This window comes from Anabrus simplex, chromosome X (assembly GCF_040414725.1).
Source record: "Anabrus simplex isolate iqAnaSimp1 chromosome X, ASM4041472v1, whole genome shotgun sequence".
Lineage (NCBI taxonomy): Eukaryota > Metazoa > Arthropoda > Insecta > Orthoptera > Tettigoniidae > Anabrus > Anabrus simplex.
Genome location: NC_090279.1, coordinates 142,768,603 through 142,795,140, shown reverse-complemented (window position 1 = coordinate 142,795,140; position 26,538 = coordinate 142,768,603). Strand labels below are relative to the sequence as shown.

The 26,538-nt window shown below is 42.3% G+C and overlaps 1 protein-coding gene across 1 annotated transcript in view; it reads right to left on the bottom strand.

Moving 5' to 3' along the window:
• LIMK1 (LIM domain kinase 1) overlaps positions 1 to 26,538 on the bottom strand; it is a 135,694-nt gene that overhangs the window by 43,815 nt on the left and 65,341 nt on the right. The window contains exons 7-8 of the mRNA XM_067159670.2: positions 23,186 to 23,318; positions 10,997 to 11,247 (exon numbers count right to left, since the gene is read on the bottom strand). Of these exons, the coding sequence (XP_067015771.1) occupies positions 10,997 to 11,247; positions 23,186 to 23,318 (384 nt within the window). The remainder of the gene's footprint in view (positions 1 to 10,996; positions 11,248 to 23,185; positions 23,319 to 26,538) is intronic.

The window sequence follows — 26,538 nt, the reverse complement described above, 5'->3', positions numbered from 1 at the left end:
AGTATTTTAGGACCGTTGCTTTTTACATTGTATATCAATGACATTTCATCTTCTCTAAAAACGTGTAATTATCACCTATATGCTGATGATCTCCAAATTTACTACCATTGCAGCTTAAGCGAATTACCAAACGCAGTAAAATGCATAAATGATGACATGAAAAACTCAGTGAATATGCTCTCGCAAACAGACTTCTCATAAATCCATCAAAATCGCAAGCTATCATTGTCGGTTCCCAGAAGCTCCTACACAAGATCAATGATTCGATCATTCCTCCTTTACGAATAAATAATAGCACAATTCCGTACAGTAAAACAGTGAGAAATCTTGGGGTGACTATGACTGAAACTCTTGGACAGAACATATCAAAAACATAAGTCATAAGGTGTTTGCTACTCTACACCCACTGAAATTAAACAAAGATATTATACCACTAAACATGCGGCAAAGATTAACACAGACCCTAATTCTTCCTATCCTTGACTACTGTGATGTTATCTTGGTAGACGCTACTAAAGAACAAACTAGGAAACTGCAGCGTTGTGATAGTACATATATCACACCCCCGAATTATATGTAGAAGTTAGAGATATTATTGTCAGTATTCGATTTATTATTATTATTATTATTATTATTATTATTATTATTATTATGATTATCAGTATTTCATTTGTATATTTTGCCATTTATATTGGTAAGCTGGAAGATATCCACATATGTAGGTATGAGTAATTTGTTATGCACGAGTGGGAAAACATTGCTTTAATAACTCTGGTAATTTGGATTAGTCATGTGGCTACCCCAGTATTTGTTGTGGTCGTCGGAAAGTTCGTATGAGTCATGTATATATCCCAGCCTGATGAGATGAGCTTGTTGTTGTACCAGGGAAATTCGATGATTCATGTAAAACTCCCGAGAGTTTGTTATTGTCTTGGGAGGAAGAAGTAGTTCAGGGCTTGGTCTTGACAAGAGGTTCACTCATGATTGGTGGGCAAGCACCAATCCAGACGTCTCATCTGAGAGGAGGGGGATGTTGATGTCTATAAAGGTTGATGATATGGCGGCAACCTAGAGATTAGGACATTGTAAGAAACATTGTAAGGGTGATCGTGGGGCTGATTGTGAAGGAGCGAAAGGAAGATAACTACAACCAGTAACACTGTATGAAGGAACGACAACTGACACACTGTACGGGAAGGAAGTGGTGCTGATACACGGTACTGGAGTGACACGGCTGCAATGGACTGGACTTCAAACGTTCGTGGAGCGTAGTCTAGTTATGTTCGTGGAAAGTGGCTGATTGTGGAGAGTGCTTGCGCATTAAGTATTGTAGCACTTGTGGCGGTCTAGCATTATATGTTGGTGAAAGCTATCTCAGACTTTCCATAATTTATGTTGAGGATCGACAGACGTGTGTATATATCTTTACAAGTGTTAAAATATGTGAACAGAGTAGTACAAGGTACAGTATCTGTGTGATGTGATAACTGCCGATTATGAGGATCGGTAAATCGAATTAATATAGAGACAGTGAAGGGTATTTATCTTCATACATGTACATTGTTCATCGGACTATTTACAAATGGTAACTTAGTTCTCGCTTTCGTTTTCCCACGGTTTTCATTATTGTTGTTGTTGTAAATATGGAGTCTTCCAGCAATATTTTATGTGTGTATTATATGTATAATGTTGTATGTTGATGAGGTGCTCATGCACGGAATTTGTTCAGAATATAGTTAGCTATTTTAGAATCAGTGTTATTGATAAACCTAGGTGCAGTTCCTACCTAATTAGTCGTTTTCAGGAGGTTAGGTAAGGCCTGCAGCAGATGTACCAGTACGCAGCATTATGTACACGCCCTGGGATATAAAGTCTATCATGCTCTTATCTAAATTCGAGGGATCCATTCTGGTGAACTCTGGCGCCCATACTACGGACATTTCGGTTAATTATGCTTATTAATTTTATTAAGTTTTTGAGTAATTTTATTTATATATTTTTATTCATGATTTTATTTATTATTATCATCAAAGAAAGTTACAGCGTAATATGAATTATTGCCTTAGATTCATTTTTAACCTAAGGTATGATGTGCATATTACTCCTTATTATCAGGCACTGCACTGGTTAAAACCTGATAAGAGACGTGAATATCATATACTTGTCTTAATACACAAACTCCTGCATAGTAACTCCCCCCGGTATATTTCGTCTAAACTTCACTTCCTCTCTTCCTTCCATAATCGTAACACTCGCTCGGGCTCCACTTTAGCTATTCCTCTTCACCACTCTTCTGTGTATAATAAATCTTTCATTGTAACCGGATCCAGGCTTTGGAATTCCCTGCCAGTAAGTGTCAGGAGCATTGACTCCTTCCTCAAATTTAAAATATCTTGCCGAGACTTCCTGTTGAGAGATACCGATTGAAGTGTGTATTGGTGTGTATTGTGTGCGTGTGATTGGTAATTGTAAAATTAAAAATTGTTTCTGTTAGTTTTATATAATATAAACGTAAGGGTAGTTGATAAGTGTGTACATTGTAAGTGTATGTGCAAGTGTCTGTGTGAGATAGAAAAGAGGACTGAAGTAACGAGCTAATAAGCTAATAAGCTGCATATTGTGTGGATGTGTAACTTAAGCTTAATTTAGGAAATAGTATAAGTAGTGTAATTAGTATAATCAGTAATAGGTAACCTTAATATTATTTATTGTATTGTGGTTAAGTGTAAGAGAGGGCTGTGTGCCCTAACTTCGCCACATGAAAGAAGCCATAATAAATAAATAAATAAATAAATAATAGTCAGATAGATATTGTTGATATAATTTATAAAGGAATACAATCGAGCGAAGTCTGCGAGAGGGGAGAAATGCGCCAAAGAATTTTTCAAAGAATTTTTCAAAGAATTTCTCAATGGAATCTCTCAAAATTGTATAAAATTTCTCAAATTGTAAAATATTTCACAAAAATAATTTGAACAGAATTCCTCGAGAATAAGTTGTAAAGAATTTCTCAGTGGTGTGAAAAAAAAATGAGTTAGGAAGGATTTTCCAGATATGTCAAAGTAATTTTTCAAGAGAATTTTCTCCAAGTATGCCAATATAATTTAAATAGAAAATTTGTCGCAGATGTGTTAAAGTAAAAATTATTTAATGAGAATTTGTGAAGATTAAAACAGTAATGAGAAATAGTTATTTCCATGTTCAATGTGGCATTGTTTCGTTGATATTAGTACAACAGTATCACTAATTGCATGATCAATCAATGTTACAGATAATTGCTTCGGTTGGAGTTCATTGGAGATACTACTGAATCCCGTGAAGTGACAAAGCATGTCAAGGACTTATAGTTATTTGTAAATGAGAAGATCAAGCAATTGATTATGTTGAAGAGATGTTAAAACAAAATAATTTTTTTTGGTGCTTTGTCCAGACTGAGTTTTGTTTTTATATTTTAATAAATGATGTGGTTATTTGATTCTGATTTTTATTTCACATTATGTCTCCTATCCAGTCACCAATGGCCCTGTAAATAGAAATTTTCTGTAGGTCGGTCCCGTAATAGCAAATCGGCCCTGCGAACAGTCCACCCTTTTGGGACTCTCGCTCCGCCGACTGAGCGACCCCGGAGAAGGGGACATTACGACTGTCTAAAACGAATCACCCTCAAAAACGTCATATGCCCTCTCTCTATATGAGCACTGCGGAGAGGTTTGGAATTTCAACCACGCTTTTGGCATGCATTCTAGTAATTAGAAATTCTCTAACTGCATCAGAACGCCTTATCCTCTCTCAGAAATGTGCGCTTGCTAAGTTAAGGGCAAAAGGAGAGAAGTATTCTGCACAACACTCTTGGCCCAAACTAAAAAAAACGGTATGCACATAAGAAAATCCAGACAAGAAATCTCCTCTACAATAGAGAAGATCACAGACACAATGCGCAAACGCAGGGCTCGCTTCTACGGTCACCTACGATGGATGGACGACTCTCGATGGACAAAACACATTTTTAACAATTCTGACTCAAAACTAAAAGCAACAATTCTCTGGTACGTTAACATCAAGAAAGATCTCGAAGAAATGGGCCTACGACCAGAAGACATGCACAAACGACACCTTTTCAGAACAAGGATCATGATTTTTGGGACTTTCTGGGATGTGAAGTGGACTACTGGTGCAAAGTGGTCAGATGAATACTGTGCTCTACACAGGGACCTAATAAAAACCTACTGGATCAATCAAAAACTGCGTAAACGCCAGAACATACGAGGGTCATTCAAAAAGGTACGAGCTGGAGGCTATAAAATTAAAACCGCTGAAAGGATCGTAATGCAATTGCCTGCGGAAGAAGGTGTGGTCCCTATCAGACTCTGAGGTGCTAAACTCACTGCTGGATGGACATAGGTGCACACCACATAACAAAGCGAGCACGCGCACCCATTGATCATCCACTGCACTCAGTAGTGCTAACAGTGAAATGTAGGCTTCAAAAAGAGAGAAAAGGGGTGTAGAGAGTTTCCTAACAGCAGGATTGAAGGGATAAAAAATTAATCGAAGGATGGCACAAGTGTACGGAGAACACTGCATGTCCATTGCAAGTGTCAAGGTGTGGCACAAGCAATTCAGGGAAGGACGGATGTCGTCGGCCGATGATGAACGGTTTGGAACACCACACCGCATTATCCAGAAGGTGGATGCCCTCACTATTCAAGACCAGAAAGTTACAGTAGCAGCATTTGCCGCAGAGGTCGGAGTGAGCGTCAGAAGTGTTTACGCCATCATTAAGAACATAATGAATTTCGCTAAAAGTGTCCCCAATGGGTGCCTCACCGTATTCAACCAGCACAGCAAGCATGTCAAACAGACCTCTCGAACATCTGCTGCGCTATGCCAAAGAAGAGAATAAGTTCCTGTCACGAGTGGTTGCTGAGACATGGTGTCTTCACTTCGAATCCGAGTCAAAACGACAAAGGCTCCAGTGGAAGCATGCAGGATCGCCCAATGGGTGTGTCACAGTATTCAACCCGCACAGCAAGCATGTCGAACAGACCTCTCTCTTGAACATCTGCTGCACTATACCGAGGAAAAGAATGAGTTCCTGTCACGAGTGGTTGCTGAGAAATGGTGTCATCTCTTCGAACCCGAGTCAAAACGACAAAGCCTCCAGTGGAAGCATGCAGGATCGCCGCGACTCAAAAATCCAAGGTGAGCTAAAGAAAACTTTGAGACGCAAATGATTTACTTCAGATGACGACGTCAAGCAGTACGTTCAGAACTGGTTTACAACCCACCCGTAGGAACTTTACGAGACGGCCATTCCCCATCTTGTGTCACAGTGGGACACGTGCCTCAACAGTGGTGTGCAATACTTTTCAAGTAATGGTACAGGTTTTAATTTTATAGCCTCTGGCTCATTTCTTTTTGTATGGCAATTATATAATGAAACCTATTGTGAGCCCTAGTTGGCAATTAGAAAATAAATAAATAAATAAATAAATAAATAAATAAATAAATAAATAAACGTAAAGAAGCCCACTCCGAAAGGATGAAGAAGTACTGGGGCGATCGAAAGAGGAAGAACCGTAAATGAATGATGCTTAACGTGGTCCATAGTAGACCTATTCGAAAACAAGAAGAAGAAGAAATAAATAAATAAATAAATAAATAAATAAATAAATAAATAAATAATAAAAACAAATGTATGGCCTCAACGAGTGCATAGTCAGTTTTATTTGACATCATTATCTTGGCTGCTTGTAAGTCAATTTTGAGGTTCTGTACTCCACCACACAGCAAAGAAACAGATCTCTATTGGTGATTTATGGCCGAGTTTTAATTGTTTTGTCACATGAACACAAATGTGTCACCAGAGATATTTTACATGCCGACATCACATGACGAGAGTACTTTTTCTGCCCTCAAAACTAGAACTTCCTCAGCCAGGTTTGACCCTGCGACCTCAGGATCTGGAGGGCAGCACTTTACTATCGATCTGCAGAGGAAGGTTAAAGGAGTAGGAGGGAGAAAGATTTCAAAATCTATTAAAATCAGTTTCAAGAGAACAGCAATAGCACATAAACATGGAGAGGTTTACAGTGGAACCTTGATTCTCCGTTTTTTGGGGGACCATGGGGGAAAAAAACATACAATACAGGAAAATGGAAAATCTGGGAACAAATTAAAACCATCGACAATTTGGCTAAAACATCATCATTTTACAGTTCTAGTCTCCCGGGTATTGTTGGCAAGTCTCTTCCATTCTGTCTTATTGACATACATTCTGTTCTTAATGATGTCCTCCAGTGCCCTTCCCCGATCTGCAATATTCATCTTTACAATATCCATCCAGTAGGTTCTTGGTCTTCCCACCATGTTTTCCTGCCACATGTCTCTTCAGGTTAACATAAGCTGTCCTTGTTGGCCCCATCCTCATGACATGCCCAAACCACCTCAATCTGGAGCTGCTGACTCAATCGAACTATGATGTCTCAATCCCAGCTTCTTTCTAACCATGTCATTCCTTTACTTGTCCAGTTCTGTTTTGGAATTGTGGACCTAAGGAACTTCATCTCAGATACCTGCAACTTTGATGAGTCCTGCTTAGTGAGGGTGCAGGTTTCGATACCATAGGTTAAGACTGGTATGAAATACTGATTGAACATCACCAGATTTAATTTTGTTGGTACTTGGGGATCCCAGAGAAGTGTTCATACTTGCTGGTAAAAATGGGAGCTCTTCTGCATTCATTTGCCCCCTCCTTTGCGGCTAATGAATCTGGAGATATTACACTGCCGAGGTACGTAAAGTTTTGCACACTTCCTAGTGTATGGTTTTATAGCATGATGTTCGCTGGTCGTCCCTCTCTGTTTATTGCCATCACTACTGTTTTGGGTTTGTTTGTTTGTTTTGAGATTAAATTCCTGGAACTTAACTTTGCATTCACTGAGTCTCAACAGTGCTTGTTCCTCAGTTTGTCCCCAAATCATATCATCATCAGCAAAAGCCATTACAGTTAGTTCACCAGAGGTTTTCTTGATATTCTTCATTATGTCATCCGTGACGGTGATAAACAATAAATGGGAATAATGCACTGCGTTTATGGACTCCACTTTTGGTCTGAAATCAGGATGACCAATAACACACAGCTGGCACAGTGCTCATACAGCATCTGAACATCCATCACCAGTCCCTCAAGCACATTCCTTTCTCCCAGACATTTCCATATGTTCTCTCTTCCTTACATGTTCCACCCCACAAAACCAGGATAAATCCACCCTTTCATATTCCGTATTCCTGCCTCTCTCTTGTTCAAAGAACTTTATTTATCTGCATTCCAACCCTCCTTAACTCTTTATCTTCTAACAGGAACTTGGACGTTTTTTCTTCATATGCCTCCTTTAATCGATTCTTCCTTAACTTAACCTAGCTCATTTTCTTCATATTCCCTTTTTCTCTTTTCACTGCTGTCCCCTCTATTGTTCATAATGTAATTTTTTTTAACTGTACTATAACGTTACTTATGTGTCCTATCTGTATTTATCTTACTGTGCCTAGCTATAAGTTCTTCTCTTCGTTGTACTTTCAAGCTATAATTTTCCTAATTCATTTCTTTTACCTTTATGTTGTTATTTGTTATGACTCTTCAGTTATTTTGTTAGTTTTCAATTTTCTTCCTCATTTTTATCACTAGATGATTTTTCCTCATGCTTCTTCCACTTTTTTTTAATGTTTGCATTGTGCTACTCCATTATAAAAATATTTTTCATTGCGGAGCTCTGCAATTTGGCTTCTCGCTGTTTTAGTTTCCCAAATAAATAAATAAATAAATAAATAAATAAATAAATAAATAAATAAATAAATAAATAAATAAATAAATAAATAAATAAATAAATAAATAAATAAATAAATAAATAAATAAATAGAATGTTTTTTAAATAAAATCTTGCAATACTGTCATATGCCTTTTCAATATCAAGGAAAACCATAAACAGGTCTTTGCCTTTTTTCCAATATTTCTCCATTAACATATGGACACTGACGATTAATTAAATACATACAATTATAATCTAACAAACACTCCTAAAACAAACCTAACTACAGCCCTAATGGGAAAGCGACCACTGCTCAATCCCGAAGGTCTGCAGATTACGAGGTGACGTATGGTCAGTGTGATGAATCCTCTCAGCCATTATTCCTGGCTCTCTAGACCGGGATTACCATCTCACCGTTAGATAGCTCCTTAATTAATGGTAATCACGTAGGCTGAGTAGACCACGAACCAGTCCTTATGTCCAAGTAAAAAATGCCTGTAGTGACCGGGAATCAAACCTGGGGCCTACGGTGAGAGGCAGGCAAGCTAGACCGCACGTCCAGCTTCAAACATTAATTACAAAAGTTTAAAATCTTGATATTTTATTCAGTTTTACAGGTGAGCTGCTTCAGTTTCCTGTGAAAGCTTCTTTCATGCCAGCAACTTTGATCAGCCAAGCTCATCGAAAAATCTAATAACACAGAGCCAAACAACACACGATCGCAAGTAGTTTTTAATTCTCTAATCTAATAAATAATGTTCTTGGCTTTACATCCCTCTAACTATTTTTACGCTTTTTGGAGATGCAAAAGTTCTGGAATTTAGTCCCACAGGTGTTCTTTTACGTGCCAGTAAATTTACCAACACGTGGCTGACGTATTTGAGCACATTCAAATACCACCGGACTGAGCTAGCGCCTCAACCGCCTGAGCCACTCAGCCTGGCTCTCTAATATAATAAAATAAAGCACATCAGATGCAAAAGCGCCCAACATGATGGCAAAATCCCTTTTCTTTTATCTTCAATTGTAATTTGGTCACAGATATACTGTTCGTAGTAAGTTTCTGGAAATATTGTACCGTGTAAATTAGGCCTACATCGACTTTTAAAGGTTATGTTGAACTCAAGAATATGGTTTCCAATATGAGTATCAATTCTCAAAAGTTCTTTAAGCATTAAGTGCTAAAAACCTGTTAAAAGTCAAACATAAACATCTAACCCTGAACATAATGTAGATGTTTGACAAGTACAAACATTTGCCGCCGAAACTCATTCCATCTTCAAGTAGAGCTGTCGAAATACGCTCTGTCTCCTTCCAATTGTGACCACTCTGCTTTATGATTTCTGAGGATTCCCTAAATAGTACCAGCTGAATGCATTCCTAAGATGTTCCCGTATGCATGTTGACCGATGATCACTTTCCCACCACATTACTAGCTCTTAATTATCGCAATGATGGGAAGTTAACATCAAAATCCATGCGTATGTTGTAGCCGTCCTTTTGTGAGATACTTTTTCTTATAAAACACTTGATCAAGGATGTAGCATTGATGGGACTGAAATTTCTGGACGGTCGATCTGGGAAATCGTTTCTTCGAGGAACAGATAACATAGGATTTTTACAACATGATTTAATTAAGATGTTTGAGGAACCATATCATTTGAACGAATAATCCTGGAGAACCAACACCAAATATTGGAAAATTACAATATATTTAATGATAGTTATAAAGTAACTCACAAAATTACTGTATTAGCACAAGGTTAAGCAACACCAGAAAAGATGGCTTCTAATAAAAAATCATGCACATGGTTCCCTAATCAATGTGAACCACTCAAAATCAAGTTGATTTTTGTAAATGATGAAATGTTTTGTCGTATGTACGCCATCCTATTCGTAATCTAATGCTTGTAAAACATTCAATTATTACGTTTAATATATTTGAATTACCTTTTAATAAATGCTAAGATTGACTATACCCTGTAAATATGTATTGTGCATTTGTATAACCTCAAATACATATAGTGAATAAGTCTAACCTCAAAATCTGTGTAGTCGAAAACTGTAGAAAACTCTAATATTCGTATATTGGGTATAGTCCACTATCATTCCGATACATATGGAGGTTTCTGGAAACTTACTGTAATGATTTATTACCCAGATCCATGCAGAAACATTAGGAATGTTGTAGATTTTGTCACTGTGGGCTGTGTATATGTAATTAAATATTCAAGTTTGATCTACTCCAATCGAAAGGCTGGTCGATTGATTGTTCCTTGTATGTTTGGATGTGTTCCATATAGTGTTTTGCAGGAACATTTTCAGAAGTCAACATTTCTAGACTGTTCGTCAAACAGTATATATATATATCGAGCTGACAGGCCGAGAGGCCAGAGTCAGCATGGGAGTTAGAGTGAGTGTTACAGTGAGCTGAGAATTTGATTGATATCTGAACTTGGCAGAATCGACTTGAGTGATGGTCAAGTGAATAACCAGCGTGTGGATTTGTTGATACCTGTACTTTTCAAAATCGACTGTGTGATGGTGAAGTGAATGATCAGTATGAGGACTTGTTGATATCTGTACTTGACAGAATGGACAGTAAATTGCTTCGGTGTGTTTCCCTTAATAGTGTTGTGAGTGTTGTTAAGGAATAGACTCAGTGTCAATAACGAAGTGGACGTATCTCGTGTGATATTTATTTGCACCAAAATAAATTTGAAATAGAGTTTCTTGTTACAGCTTAAGGTATAGACTAGTTAGTACACTCAACCTGTATCATGGGGCTGTTTAGCGACTTCTCAGTGCTGTTGATGCTACAATCGTGCATTTAAAGGATTAGGTTAACAGATAGTGATGAAATTGAAAAATCAATAATTCTCACTCACTTCACGTCTTGCCACGTGACTAAAGGTAGATTTCGTGGAGAACATCACATAAAAGATTACAGTCCATAATGAGAAAGTTCTGTATTATGTTATAATCTGTTAACTAGAAAGGGCTCAAAATGAAATTGAAAAGAAAGAACCACATTTCTTTTATAAACCATGCATTTATTCAAGTAGTATGAATAACAGCTGAGAGACAGAAGATGCTCAATCTACTGGAGCAAGACCAATGGAGACACAGTGTCCAACACAATGTAAGTATGACATCACAATTATTAAAGAGCACTTGAGTGAACTTACCCTTCAAGAAGCCTGGACATGGACGAAGACCGCTCCTTACTACAGCTCCCCTTGCCCCTCCTCAGCTGCCGAGACCGTGAGCCGCTGATGTAGCCCTCGTCTCGTCGCTTGAACAGTCTTTCTCGGTCTTGCTGGTGCATGCGAGTGGCAGATGGTGGGGCGGACGTCGAAATATACGAGCCTGTCTGCGGAGAATACGGAAAGCTCGGCCTCCGTCGACTCATGGCATCTGGATCGTGCTCTATCGTCAGCTAGAAAGAGGGAGGAGACCTGTATTTTCGGACATACAAAGAATTTGCAACGTCACAAATTTAAGACACTCTCTCCCAAGAAAGACCGACACATCTGTAAATCCAGTAATCTACAGATATGACATTGGCCTGAATGTACAACAGTCACTGCACACAGTAATTACAGTAGAACCACGATGCATCATTCCTTGAACTGCCACTTTCCTGTATTCATTGTTCAATTTACTCAGTCCCAAAAATGATCCATTTAAACTAATGATAAATTTCTCCACATTTATTGTTCCTTGGCCTACTGTTTTATTACATCGGTCATCACAAAAATATTCATAATTGGCCACAATTTTCCTACACTGATCATTTGTGAGAGAAATATATGCACACGGTTTTTTGAATTTAAAGTGACAGTTCTTAGGCTCGAGCAAGGATAGTGTAGGCTGGAGAACATTGCGCAGGTTATTTAAGAGCAACCACATTATATAACAGCGCTTATGAGCCTCTAGGCACCAAGCCTTCTGCTCGACCTACTGACTGGCCCCTCCTTGCATCAGTTTGTTGCCGCACACACTCTTCTGGAGCACTGATTAATGACTGAGAAAAGAAATGAAATTGGAAAGTGTTGCTGTAATGAAAGATAACGGGAAAATCAGAGTATTACATTTAATAAATCTCATTGTAGACCGTATTGCCCGCCTGGTGGCCATGATCGTTAAGGCGCTGAAGTCCAAACGGTCTGACATCGAGGTTAGCCGGTTCTAGTCCCGTCGGTCGAAAAAAAAAAATTCACCACCAGAATGTTGGCTGGCAGGGTAGGGAAGATGGTGGTATACAATTTCTAATCACTAGATTGCGCGCGGCTGTGAGCTTGCATCCGGGAGATAGTAGGTTCGAATCCCACTATCGGCAGCCCTGAAAATGGTTTTCTGTGGTTTCCCATTTTCACACCAGGCAAATGCTGGGGCTGTACCTTAATTAAGGCCACGGCAACTTCCTTCCAACTCCTAGGCCTTTCCTATCCCATCGTCGCCATAAGACGTATCTGTGTCGGTGCGACGTAAAGCCTCTAGCAAAAAAATCACTAGATTGCATGCCAAAAGCCTGGTTTCAATTCCAAATCTCTCCGCAGTGCTCATGTGGAATGAGCGTATATGACGCTGTTGATGGTGATTCGTCCGTCGGATGGGGACGTTAAGCCTTGAGCAGACCCCTTGGTGCTATTGTATAGGAGTAGGCTATGTGCCGGCACCGGGTTTCACCCTCTCCCTACTATCATATATCACATCATTCATTTCATCTCATTAACTCCTCTGATGAGATTGATGTCAGGAAGGGCATCCGGTCAAAAAAAAAACCGCCACGACAGATTCATCTCACCATATACCCGACCCCGTAGAGAAACGGGACAAGGGTTGGACGAACAACAATGTAGACCATATTGGATATCAGATTATAAACATTAAAATAAGAATAATATACACCACCTTTCCAACACTTAACAGTCTGGAGTACCTGGAGAAAAGCCTGTCCCGCCTCCGCTTTGTCCAGCACAAATCTCATATGGAGCGACCAGAATTTGAACCACGGAACCCAGCGGTTAGAAATCTGCACATGCTGCCTGAGCCAGTAGCTGCCAGGCTACTTATTAAAAACCGAGACTATTAATGTCTAAACTTGCTGGAGAATTTTCCAATCACCATTTCAGACAGATTAATAAATGAATAAAAAACTGTCCGTTTTTTTGTACTTTATATTTCTTTGGAGATTCCTGGTCAGGTGCGGAATATCTTTTTCCTTTTTCCTTTTTTAACAATCTGCTTCATGTTGCACAACACAGATAGGTCTTATGGTGATGGTGGGATAGGAAGCAACTTCGGGAAGAACAGCGGTCACTCAGGGCAATAGTGCCAAGCGGTTGGCTTGTTTCTTGCTTAACATTTCTCAGGCATGAACTTCTCAATTCGACCTAACTACTCAAAGTCTATCTCAAGAACAATGTGGTAGTGAAAAGTAAATACTGAACTTCCTTAAAGGTTTATCTAACAGTCTAGCATTTTGGTGGACTCTTGGTGGCAGTAGAAGGAAGTTGGAGATATACCTCTTTTAAAATAAAAAGAATACAGTATATTTATGTGATCATGAAAAAGTGGTTAAGTGAAAAAACGCCTTCAACTCCTTTAAAAACTGCGGTACAGTAATTACAGTAGAACCTCGATGCAACCTTTCTGGAACTGTAATTTTCCTGTATTCATTGTTCCATTTACTCAGTCGCAAAAATGACCCATATAAACTAATGTTAAATTTCCCCAAATTCATTGTTCCTTGACCTACTGTTTTATTACATCGGTTGTCAAAAAAAATATTTATACTTGGCCACAATTTTCCTGCATTGATTGTTTGTGAGAGAAATATATACACAAGGCTTTTCGAGTTTAAAGCGACAGCTCAGTACTCTAGCATAGAATAGCGGCAACCTTGTGATAGTACATACACTGACTGACAGAGCAAATGCAACACCAAGAAGGAGTGGTTCGAAAGGGATGAAAGTTGGGGAAAAAACAGAGACGGCACGGACGAATAATTGATGTTTATTTCAAACCGATATGCAGGTTACACAATGCGCACGGCATCGACTCAGTAGGATGTAGGACCACCGCGAGCGGCGATGCACGCAGAAACACGTCGAGGTACAGAGTCAATAAGAGTGCAGATGGTGTCCTGAGGGATGGTTCTCCATTCTCTGTCAACCATTTGCCACAGTTGGTCGTCCGTACGAGGCTGGGGCAGAGTTTGCAAACGGCGTCCAATGAGATCCCACACGTGTTCGATTGGTGAGAGATCCGGAGAGTACGCTGGCCACGGAAGCATCTGTACACCTCGTAGAGCCTGTTGGGAGATGCGAGCAGTGTGTGGGCGGGCATTATCCTGCTGAAACAGAGCATTGGGCAGCCCCTGAAGGTACGGGAGTGCCACCGGCCGCAGCACATGCTGCACGTAGCGGTGGGCATTTAACGTGCCTTGAATACGCACTAGAGGTGACGTGGAATCATACGCAATAGCGCCCCAAACCATGATGCCGCGTTGTCTAGCGGTAGGGCGCTCCACAGTTACTGCCGGATTTGACCTTTCTCCACGCCGACGCCACACTCGTCTGCGGTGACTATCACTGACAGAACAGAAGCGTGACTCATCGGAGAACACGACGTTCCGCCATTCCCTCATCCAAGTCGCTCTAGCCCGGCACCATGCCCGGCGTGCACGTCTATGCTGTGGAGTCAATGGTAGTCTTCTGAGCGGACGCCGGGAGTGCAGGCCTCCTTCAACCAATCGACGGGAAATTGTTCTGGTCGATATTGGAACAGCCAGGGTGTCTTGCACATGCTGAAGAATGGCGGTTGACGTGGAGTGCGGGGCTGCCACCGCTTGGCGGCGGATGCGCCGATCCTCGCGTGCTGACGTCACTCGGGCTGCGCCTGGACCCCTCGCACGTGCCACATGTCCCTGCGCCAACCATCTTCGTCACAGGCGCTGCACCATGGACACATCCCTATGGGTATCGGCTGCGATTTGACGAAGCGACCAACCTGCCCTTCTCAGCCCGATCACCATACCCCTCGTAAAGTCGTCTGTCTGCTGGAAATGCCTCCGTTGACGGCGGCCTGGCATTCTTAGCTATACACGTGTCCTGTGGCACACGACAACACGTTCTACAATGACTGTCGGCTGAGAAATCACGCTACGAAGTGGGCCATTCGCCAACGCCGTGTCCCATTTATTGTTCGCTACGTGCGCAGCACAGCGGCGCATTTCACATCATGAGCATACCTCAGTGACGTCAGTCTACCCTGCAATTGGCATAAAGTTCTGACCACTCCTTCCTGGTGTTGCATTTGCTCTGTCAGTCAGTGTATATTACACCCCCGAATTATATGTAGAGGTTAGAGATATTATTGTCAGTATTCGATTTATTATTATTATTATTATTATTATTATTATTATTATTATTATTATTATTATTATCTGTATTTCATTTGTATATTTTGTCATTTATATTTGTAAGCTGGGAGATATCCACATACGTAGGTATGAGTAATTTGTTTTGCACGAGTGGGAAAACATTGCTATATTGGACTCTGGTAATTTGGATGACTCATTCGGGCAGCCCAGTGTCTGATGAGATGTGTTTGTTGATGTTATTGTACTAGGAAAGTTCTATGAGTCATGTGATATACCCCAGCGTTTGTTTATTTCTTGGGACCAAGTATGAGTTCAGGGAATGGTCTTGACGAGAGCATCACTCATGATTGGCTGGCAAGGACCAATCCAGACGTATCATCTGAGAGGAAGGGAGAAGTGGATGGTTATAAAAACTTCGACATCACTGTATGAAAGAAGAAAGGACGAGCTGAGAGTCATAGTGAAAGGACGTACGTGCCTTTCGCTGCGCTCTTCTTTCTCCTTGTCAGGCGCTCTGTACTTTTCAAGTATCAGCCAGGCACTTGTACTTATTAGTACATTTTCGAAGGAGAATTGTCTGAGCTGTAGCACTTCTCAGTGCTCGCTCTTTCTTTTCTTCTGTTACAGGAGGACCAGGATGGAGGAAATAGTCGGCATAGAGTTACCGGGCAACTCCGACTACAAGGGAGCTGTAGAGGCAGCACAAGCGGCGCTCAGATCAGTGACTGCCCCCAATGTCAGACTTCCGGCGCTGGTGGTGTTCAACTGGTGGGGGGAGCCCGCCTACCAGGAGACGGCTTACCTGACCCTTTCCATCGAGCGCATCGCTTCGTCCATCGTAATACCTGGCTGGGCGGTCATCCTCCGCCCCAGGGACGCAGCCTGCTTCCGGATCTACGAGGAGCAGGCGTCCCAGCAGTTCCAGGTTGCCCGGCTACCAGGACTAAGGGAGCATCTGGACGTCTCGGGCTACCAGGAGGCAGCCAAGCAGACGGAGCCAAGGACCGAGGATGACGGCGGTGCTCCCGAGCGCAGTGACGGCGCGACCCCAGTTGGAAATCTGTACTTAACTAAGTACATGCAGACCAACAAGGCAGTCAACCAGGATCGTCGACCACCTACCAAGGCGAAGTGGTCGCAGACGAAGGCCTACCAGCAGGGGCCTGTAACCCGGTCGCAAACCAGGAGAGCGCCCGTGATGGTGGATGGCTGCACGGCAGTGGACAATGACGCCCCTTGGCGTGCTGAGGCCGCCGTCCAGGCCCTACCAGCCAACATGTCGTTCGAGATGTAGACCTCGATGTGCGCCCCACAGGACAGGGAACGCAGTCGAGTGCTAGCACTGACCGACGCCGACACTGCCGCCAGCCGGGAGGAAGAAGCAGATGGCAACGCAGAGGAGCCACCAGCCACTCCGGGGTAACCAGGCCGGGAGGACGGCCACCAGGACGAGGCCTCCTCCCCAGCCGAGAAGCATCCCCAGGGAAGAAGAAGAAGAAGCAGAAGGCGACGCTGGCCCATCAGGAGAGGACCGAACAGCCGCAACCCAGGACTGCTCCCAGGACAGCAGCTGACCGAGGAACCAACCAGGAGAGGACCTCAGCGGGTACCGGCAGTCAGGTGAGAGTAAGACGTCCCCCTCAGCAGGTCTTGCAGTGTTTCCGCTGTTTGAGGTGGGGCCACCATCAGGTTAGCTGTGGACTCCAAGTGAAGTGCAACCGCTGTGGTGGTGATCACCACTACACGGCCTGCGCAACACTTAGGGAGGCGCCGGTGTGTGCCAATTGCGCGGGGGGCCACCCGGCCTCCCACCGCAGTTGCCCAGTCTACAGGGCCATGGCGCGGGCAGAGAGGAAGGAGGCCCGACGCCATGACCCACCCCCTTGCAGGAGGCCCCCATCTCGGCGGGCTTGGACTCATTCTCCGGGATCGGAGACTGGGTACGAGGTACCCCAAGGAGGTGGAGCCGTGCGACTGGCCCTAGTGGTACTCGACGCATGGCTCCGCAGCCGGCAAGGACCGCGCTAGTCACAGCAGTGCCCAGACGGACTGATCCCCAGGCGATGGAATGGTGAGGAATGGGTTTTGTTATTGTGCATGTTACCTGTTCCTAACTAACACAACCTCTGGTCTTTTTTCAGCCCACATCCTTGCATGTGCTATGCAAAAGATGTCAGGTTTTACATGTAGGCTCTTTCTTCTTTCTGCCTATGTGGTTTTTCCCTGACCCTTCAATACCATACTTCAACACCATATACCTAACACAATCTCGCCTGGTAGCATGTCTGACATGGAAACAGGCAGATACTCCTTGTATCACTTCCCACTCTACCCTGCTATCTCTTTTCTTCTTAGAAATTAATAGCATTTTGGAGGCCATGTAGATTGAGTCAATGGTCACGGCGCGGCAGCGGGCTACGGGGGCCCCCCCGTAAAAAAAAAAAAAGTATGAAAGAACCACAACGGACTCGGTACGGACAAGAAGGAGTACTGACACACTGTACGAGAAGGAAGGAGTACGGACACACTGTACGAGCAGGAAGTAGTGCTGATATATGGTATTCGAGTGACACGGCTACAATGGACTGGACTTCAAACATTTGTGGAACGTTGTCTTGTTATGTTCATGGAAAGTGGCTGACCAACAAATTGTGGAGGGCGTACGCATTAAGTGTTGTAGTACTTGTGGCGGCCTGGCATTATATGTTGGTGAAAGCTATCACAGACTTTCCATAATTTATGTTCAGGGTTGACAAGCGTGTGTTACTTAAATGTATATATCTTTACAACAAGTGTTAAAGTCTGTGAAAGTATTACGAGGTACAGTATCTGTGTGATGTTAGAAGTGCTGATTATGAGAATTGACAAGTAGTATTGATACAGAGACAGTGAAGGGTATTTATCTACATATATGTATATTGTTCATCGTACTATCTACAAATGGTAGTTGAGTTCTCGCTTTCGTTTTCACACTGTTTTCATTGTTGTTGTTGTAAATATGGAGTCTTCCAGGAATATTTTATGTGTGTATTATATGTATAATTTTGTGTGTTGATGAGGTGCTCATGCACGTATTTTGTTAAGAATATAGTTAGCTATTTTAGAATCAGTGGAGTTATTGATGAACCTAGGTGCAGTTCCTACCTATTTAGTCGTTTTCAGGAGGTTAGGTAAGGCCTGCAGCAGATGTACCAATACACAGCATTATGTACACGCCCTGGGATATAAAGTTGATCATGCTCTATCAAAATTCGAGGGATCCATTCTGGTGAACTCTGGCGCCCATACTACGGACATTTTGGTTGATTATGTTTATTAATTTTATTAAGTTTTTGAGTAATGTCATTTATTTACATAATTTTATTTATATATTCTTATTCATGATTTTATTTATTAATAGTCTTCAAATTGTTACAACCTGTTACATGGGAATATACGAGCGGTTCCGAGTTCCTAGGCTCGAGCAAGGATCGTGTAGGCTGGAGAACATTGCACAGGTTATTCAAGAGCAACCACATTATATATCACAGCGCTTACAAGCCTCTTGGCACCAAGGCTTCTGCTCGACCTACTGACTGGACCCTTCATGCATCAGTTTGTTCCAGGAGAGGGGAATGAGTAATTCTGACGGCGGTGCGCTTTGTGTGCTCCTCTGTCGGTCTGTTAGTAAGTATTGGCATTTTCTATGTTACTATTGGCCAGCTTAGGTCAAATGACATGAAGACTAGTTTTCTATTGCTCCGACAGACCTTACACCATGTGTGCGCACAAGGCCGCCACCTTCATCGAAAATAAAATTGCAGTTTGAAATTGACAGTGTGCGCCAAGTGCGAGTTGTCCCTCCTGGACATGCATGAAAACTAGTGACAAAGGGAAATTCACGGACTTTTTAATTAGTCAAGGGGTAATTAATCGCGTCGTACTGCAGTAAGAGAAATGATCTTAAAGGCTTTCCTTATTATGCAATGTAAAGGAAAGTGAAAAGAAACAGCATAAAAATAACTCTATTTTAATTGTGTATATTGTGGTTACTATATTTTGATGCCTCTATGTATTGTATCAAATACGGAACATAGTCTGGGACAAGGGAATTCCTCAGAGGGTTAAACAGACCTTGTTTAAGAGTTATCTCCTACCCATCATGACGCATAATGTTATTTGCTTTACGTGCCATTAATTACTTTTACGGTTTTCAGAATTTTGTCCCGCAGGAGTTCTTTTACATGCCAGTAAATCTACAGACACGAGGCTGATTTATTTGGGCACCTTCAGACATCACCGGACAGAGCCAGGATCGAACCTGCCAAAAATTATGACATATAATCAAGAAAGGCAGCTGCAAGTTTGTGAAATGAAGTTCCTTAGGTCAGCTGTACAGAAAATAAGGAAAGACAGGAATTAGGACTGACCAGATATGAAGAGACCTGCACGTTAGCCTAACCATGGACAAAAGGCGGAGTGTTGCAAAGGTTGAAATGGCTAGGACATGTTCAGGGTATGCAGCCAACAAATTCTCGGGCAGTATTTTGAGAAGATCGTTCCAGGACAAAGACTGATTGGATGTGATAGAAAAGGTGTTTAGACCAAATTAGAGGAGACTTAGAGAAGAGGGGAGAAAGATGGGACGCTCTTGAGAGAGAAGCAGCATATCAAGACTATTGAAGTGGAAGGATGTGTTTTCCCAGAGCTCTGAAATGAAGTTGTTTACCATGGGTTGCACATAGGAAATTTACCGGGTGAGGGTAGGAATATGGTACAGGCAGGCGAGGCCCTCCTGCCCGCGACAGTGCGGTCTTTCCAAACCTAGTAACTTGTGGTTCCGGGCAATTGTTATAGCGGTCTTATCGGTTATTGGTGATGTTGAGCTGAACCTAGGACCTGCAGTGGAGAGAGATGTTCAGGCCCCCATAGAAGCGACTGCAATTAAGTGTTCAAGTATAAATATCTCTGAACACTCGGAGATAATGGTTGTTATGTTTTGTGGCCATAACGTGAAGAGAAAATACCAGACACTGTGACTGGCACAACTCCCTGAAATACATTCAAGTCATTAAAATTATGAACTAAGAATGAACATAAACGCACTGAAATACCACATACAAAACAGATCAATAGGTCTCATACATTATTACGACTTCGACAGGGAGGAAAGCACAGAACCACAAGAAAAAACATGTGGCCTACAACTCCAACGAAACTATGCACACAATAATGTTAACAGCGCGCGAACCACACAATAACAAACTCATTTTTTCATCCTGATTACTTAACAGAGTCGGTGGCCTCCCTCACTTGTAGCACGATTGCCGTCCTGAATTCCCAGCTGTAAGGCAAACACACTGCTATGGTGAGAGGGAAACACGATACACAAAGGCGACGGTCTATACACTCCCCAAATAAAGCATCAAATAAACACAGGGCAATTCAAAATGATGGACCCAATTTCATAAATTTATTCTGTGAAATCTAATAAACATATAATGTGAGACATGTGGTAAGAATGGTAAACTCTCAAAGTTTTTTCAGCCATATCACAAGTGTTCTGTGTGAGGACCTCGCATAACACGACATACATTAAGCCGATAGTCTATCTTCCGCCAAACCTTGAGTAGTGTGTCGCGGCCAATCTCTGCTATGGCTGCTGTGATGCGGGCACGAAAGTTGTTCAGTGTTAGTGGAAGTGGTGGTACATAAACATGATACTTTACGAAACCCCACAAGAAGAAATCACATGGGGTTAAGTAGGGAAAACGCGGTGGCCAATGAATGAGAGTTTGATCCTCCTGAGATGCACAACCTATCCAGCGTTGTGGCAATGTCTCGCTGAGATGGCTCCGAACGTTGCCATGGTAATGCACAGGGGCACCATCCAGTTGAAGGATGAAATCTGCACTATCCTCTTCGAGCTGGGACAGGAGCCATTGTTGCAGCATATCAAGAAAAACATTTCCTGTCAGAGTAGGTTCAATGAAGAAAAAGGGTCCGTAAACCTTCTCATGGGAAATGGCACAAAACACATTCACCTTGGGAGAATCGCATTGGTGTTCCACAACTTGATGGGGATTAGAAGTTCCCCAGATCCTTACGTTGTGTCTATTCACAGTCCCGGAAAGGTGAAAAGTCGCTTCATCACTGAAAATTACCCTTTCAGAGAACCCATCTTCATCCATTAATGCGAGAAAATCAGCACAGAAGGATGCTCAAGCAGCATAATCAGTGTCTTTTAAGGCCTGCACCAGTTGCAAGCGGTAGGGTTTCCTTCGTAAATGTTTGCGCAGAATGCGGCGAACAGTTGCCTGTGGAAGTTCGAGTTGCCTCGCTGCCTGGTAGGTTGATCAGATAGAGGCAAATGCAACACATTTTTGCATCTTTCTCTGAAGGCTCTTACCCAGCTTGCTACTGTTTAGTAATGTAATGTCGATGCACGGCAAGGCTTTTATCCAGCTCCTCTGCTGTTGCTTCAAAAAAACATCCAACTGTATTCCGTGACCACTTGTTCACAACTGCTCAGTTTCTGTTATCACTGCGCAAGTGCATGGAGGGGGAAATGTGTGTTACTTGCTCGGAGGGAGGGTAGGCACTTAACCTATACATGGTATAAACGACATTACAGGGCTCCGTTTTATGGCGGCACTACAACATTGTTGCCACTATTAAAAAATCAACCTATGTGTTACTGCAGGCAACACCAATATACACTGAGTGGCCAAAAGTCACGGGAAGGGGTGACCCATTAGAAAAGGTGTCGTGTATGATCCCTGAATGTTGCGGCTAGCTGTGGTGTAGCTGAGCAATCTGTCACAAAAATAAGTGTTGTGAAGATGGCAACACGTCGCGAGTGTATCGATTTTGAACGTGGGATGATCATCGGCGCACGGCATATGGGTCATAGCAATGCAGAGATTACATGCAAATTCGGGTTTACAAGGTCAACAGTGTCGAGGATGGATTTTCAACATTGCAGAGAGAATGTTACCACCCGCCGCACGTGAAGACCACACAAGTTTAACAAACGGACATCACGTCGTCTCCGCAGAACCGTACTGAGCGCTCGACGATCTACTGAGAGTCAGATCACCACCCAGTTGAATGTTGAGAGACAGAAACCCATTTCTACCAGGACTGTAAGGAGGCAACTGCACTGCATAGGCTTCACCAGCCGGCGACCAACTCGTGTACCTTTGCCGACACATCGACACAGAGCTGAACGATGTGCATGGACCCGCAAACATCAGCAATGGACCATAGAACAGTGGCAGCGTGTGGTTTGGTCCGATGAATCCCGGTTCCAGTTGTATCGAGCTGATGGGTGCGTGAGAGTGTGGTGTATGCCCCATGAAGCTATGGATCCTGCGTGTCAACAAGGTTGTGTCCAGGCGGAAGTGCCTCAGTTCTAGTCTGGGTGGTGTTCTCAGGGTCCCATTGTCCGACTGCAGGAAGCGCTCACAGGTGCATGTTATGTGGACATTCTTTCAGACCATTAGAATCCCTCTCTGGCCTTAAGAGTACCCTGATGGAGATGCCATGTTTCAACAGGACAATGCCCCACGTCACCGCTCTGTGATGGCACGAAGGTGGTTGGAGGAGCACTCCAGTGAAGTTACGCCCATTGATTGGCTCTTCAGATCCCCCGATCCTACTCCAATCAAGCATTTATGGGATGCTGTCAATGCTGGTGTACGCTCCATGAACCCCGCACCAACTACACAAGACCAATTGTGGGTAGCAGTGCAAGAAGCGTGGGTCCAGATCCCCCCCACCTCCAGAACGATTCCAACACCTTGTAGAGTCAATGCCTCATCGTATTGCTGCCATTTTAAGGGTTTGTGGAGAAGCAACTCGTTATTAACATCACATTCAGTGTCTTCCCATGAATTATGGCCACTCAGTGTAAAAGAGCCTTGGAAACCTCTGTTCCAAATCAGGAGTTCTTTGTTGTGTCTACATTTAGAAGCCAAAACAAGAGAAGATGTGAGGAGACACAAACCTGCAGGACGGTATCAGAGTACCGGATGAGGTTTTCGATATTTTCTATGGGCTGATCCTTAACTGGTGTACCGTTCACCTCCAGGATACGATCTCCAATGTGTAACGACATGAGATCGCTGCTCATATCTAACCTAAAACACAACAGAGATACATTAAGAACTGCTGAAAGGAAATACATTAATAGCAGTAATTTCTTTCTTCACCTGGGTTGGACTGTGTCATTCTATGTACAGGTTGTCAACATTCCAAATACATTACAGCATTCTTTATCAAGTTATACAGGTGTAACAATAAGGCACGGGTAACCTTTCAGGACACACTTCTCACACGGAGAAGAAGAAAGTGTATGGACAATAAGTCCGGAAACACTATTTCCATGCGAGAACTCATTTTCTACAAGGGAGTCATGGTAATTGCAGTTCCAATAGCGTATATTAAAGTTGTTGCAGTTAAAAAGCTCGTAGTTGGATTTGTGTCCCACGCTGTCGGTTCATCGCTCGTAGGTATCTAACTAGCATGGTTCGTGGGATGTCCTGCCGGTGGTGGCGAGTCAAAAGCGCGTGGCCGCCGTGGTTATCCGCGTGCAGTTCCTGCGCACCATAGGCGGACCTTGATGAAATCCTACCGCGGTGCTCTTCATAGAGTGTCGAGGTGGGCCGGCACATTTACTTTGAACAAATGAGAGTGCTTAAAGCAGGCCGGCTGTGCCTGAATACTGTTTGCATGGAATAATGAAATAGGACCTCGGTTCTATTTTGTTGGTTTTTGGAACCTGAGGTAATGATTAATAGGGACAGGCTGGGGCATTCGTATTGCAACGTTAGAGGTGAAATTCTTGGATCGTCGCAAGACGGACCGAAGCGAAAGCATTTGCCAAGTATAATGGGTTCCGGGGGAAGTATGGTTGAGAACTCATTTTCTAAAACTGTACATACTATAGTCGTCTGACGAGAAGTCGCATGAATGCGGCATAAAAGGTGCGAGGTGAAAGCATGTCTGCCGCGTATGTGCCTAATCTCAAGTCACAAGGCCTGATAATAAACATCGGCCCTTGGTGACTCTTGTGAACTACGGTGCTGTTGTGAGTTTTAAAGTGGTAGAGCAATTGTGCTTTAGTCACACATTTATAATAACTGATAAATACTGCATAATGAACAATTTAATAAGGAATACGCAGGAGCTCGCTTTGTCTGTCACGACTAATGTTTGTTGCTAAGAGTATACTATCTCTTACTCGCGTCGTATCTACGAGTAGCCGCGACTTCCCGTCAGACGCAGTCAGAAGTGTTTAAATATTTGAATAGGTGGAGCACTTAAATACAATATTTAATTTATTCTTAAATATTCACTACTTGATTTTAAAGTCAATATGAATTTTTAACACTATGCACCCAGTGGTAGCAATATTACTACCATGCAGCATGCACCTGATTGCCGCTGTTAGTAATACTACTACTACCAAGAAATTTGAAATTCTGTCACTCGAAAGCTATTCATGTTATCAAATTTGTTTTTGTTTCAACGTGTTGTCGATTTCCTTTACTATTGATAGGTGGTGTTATCGATCGATAGTAATTGGTGGTGCAACCTTGGGACAAAGTTTTGTAGCCATGTGTGCTCAGCTAGATCTTACCTAATTCCTGACATACGTACTCCTCACATGCTCTGGTGCGATAAGCTCAAATTTATGCGCACGAGTTTTAATGATAGACTATATGACTTCACACATTTACCATGGCAGTCTAGTGAGTCAGCAGTATGCGATCATGTCTCAAGTAGTCAATTTATACTGTATATTGAAAAATGGATCCCAGACCTATTATACGTAAAGGAAATCCTACACGTGCATACAGCCCACAGACAAGTGAACAGATTATTACGGAACTTGTAAACGATTCTGATTCTGATCTGTATGAAAGTGACTGTGAAGAAGAAAATGAACATCTACAAGCCCCTCAGAAGAACTAGTCGCAAAAAGATGAAGAGAGGTGAGAAGCACGAGAACACAATGGAAACAAAATATTGCTCCTATGATCAGGCACGTTTTTTCTTCCCCTATCAACATTTAGTGAACGTTTGGCAGATGATTTGGTGAGTAGTATTGCTGCTGAATGACTGAAGAATCACGAGGAACATCTGTGGGAACGCTAGTAGGTAGAGATTATTTTCCACACAGAATAACTGCAGTGGGACTGAAGAAGGAAGGACACTCCCAGCGTACATGCGAAGTTTGCTACGACAAATCCAAACACAACACCAATCGTGGTGTAAAGAAAACGACGACCGTATATTGCGGTAGGAGAATGCATAGGAGAATGTTTTGAGTGTTACTGTACCAAAGCTAGGTACTGGGAATAACAATGTGTAATTGTGTTGTTCAGTGACTGAAAACTATCAAACTTTTCTGAGTGAATTAGAAATTCAAGTGCGTGAACAAGGATAACAGAATGTACCAATACTGTATCCTGATTTTATTTCCAATGCTGAAGGTATGCATATTTGATCTGATTTCATGCGAGTCCATTTTTTCTAGAATATGTATATAAATTTGTTTATTTATACTGCAAAAACCAACGAAACAGTGATTTTTTCTGGCAGTTTAAATCACGCTGGCACAGGGTAGGGACGCTATATTGACTCGTCTGGGATCATAGTGTTAACAAAGATGAAGCTGTTAAAGCTTGTTTCTTGTAAGGCAGATAGTAGGAAACACACAGGAACAGAATGTACCAGCATACCACATGAAACTCTTCCTTACATTAAATGTTCAAAATTTCCTCCGTTAGCATTGATACATGCATCAACCAACTGTTGCACTGAATCCTGGATGCGCTGATGCATCCCTGGCGTAATGCGTATGGTCTCATAGCCTTCCACAACACAGGCATGAAGGGTCTCTGCATCTTGTACCAGAGTTCAAGACACAACAGGCTTCAAACGCCCCCATGATGAACACTAATAAACAGTTCAGTCATGATGTAGGAAGGGTGAAATTGGAAGGAATCTGCATAAACACAAGAAAAGGAACAGCCATACAAGATAAAGATGAATACTAGGAACATAGGACAAAAGGACTCCAAGAGGTCAGCATAATGGAAAGGAGCAAACAGTGAAAATCCAACTTATATCACGAGAGACAGAATAAACACAAGTTATTATGAAGACAACTAACAAATTCCAACTTGATGCAAGGTAATCAGTCTCTTTGGGCAGCTAAAATTGACAATAATAATGCATTTGAAATGTCAGCAACCTGTACATAATGAACACAGAACCTCAACACGTTCAAACTGGGTGAAAAACTTACCAGGGTTGCTTCAATCTTTCACAGAAGTTGTTTGACTTAAATAA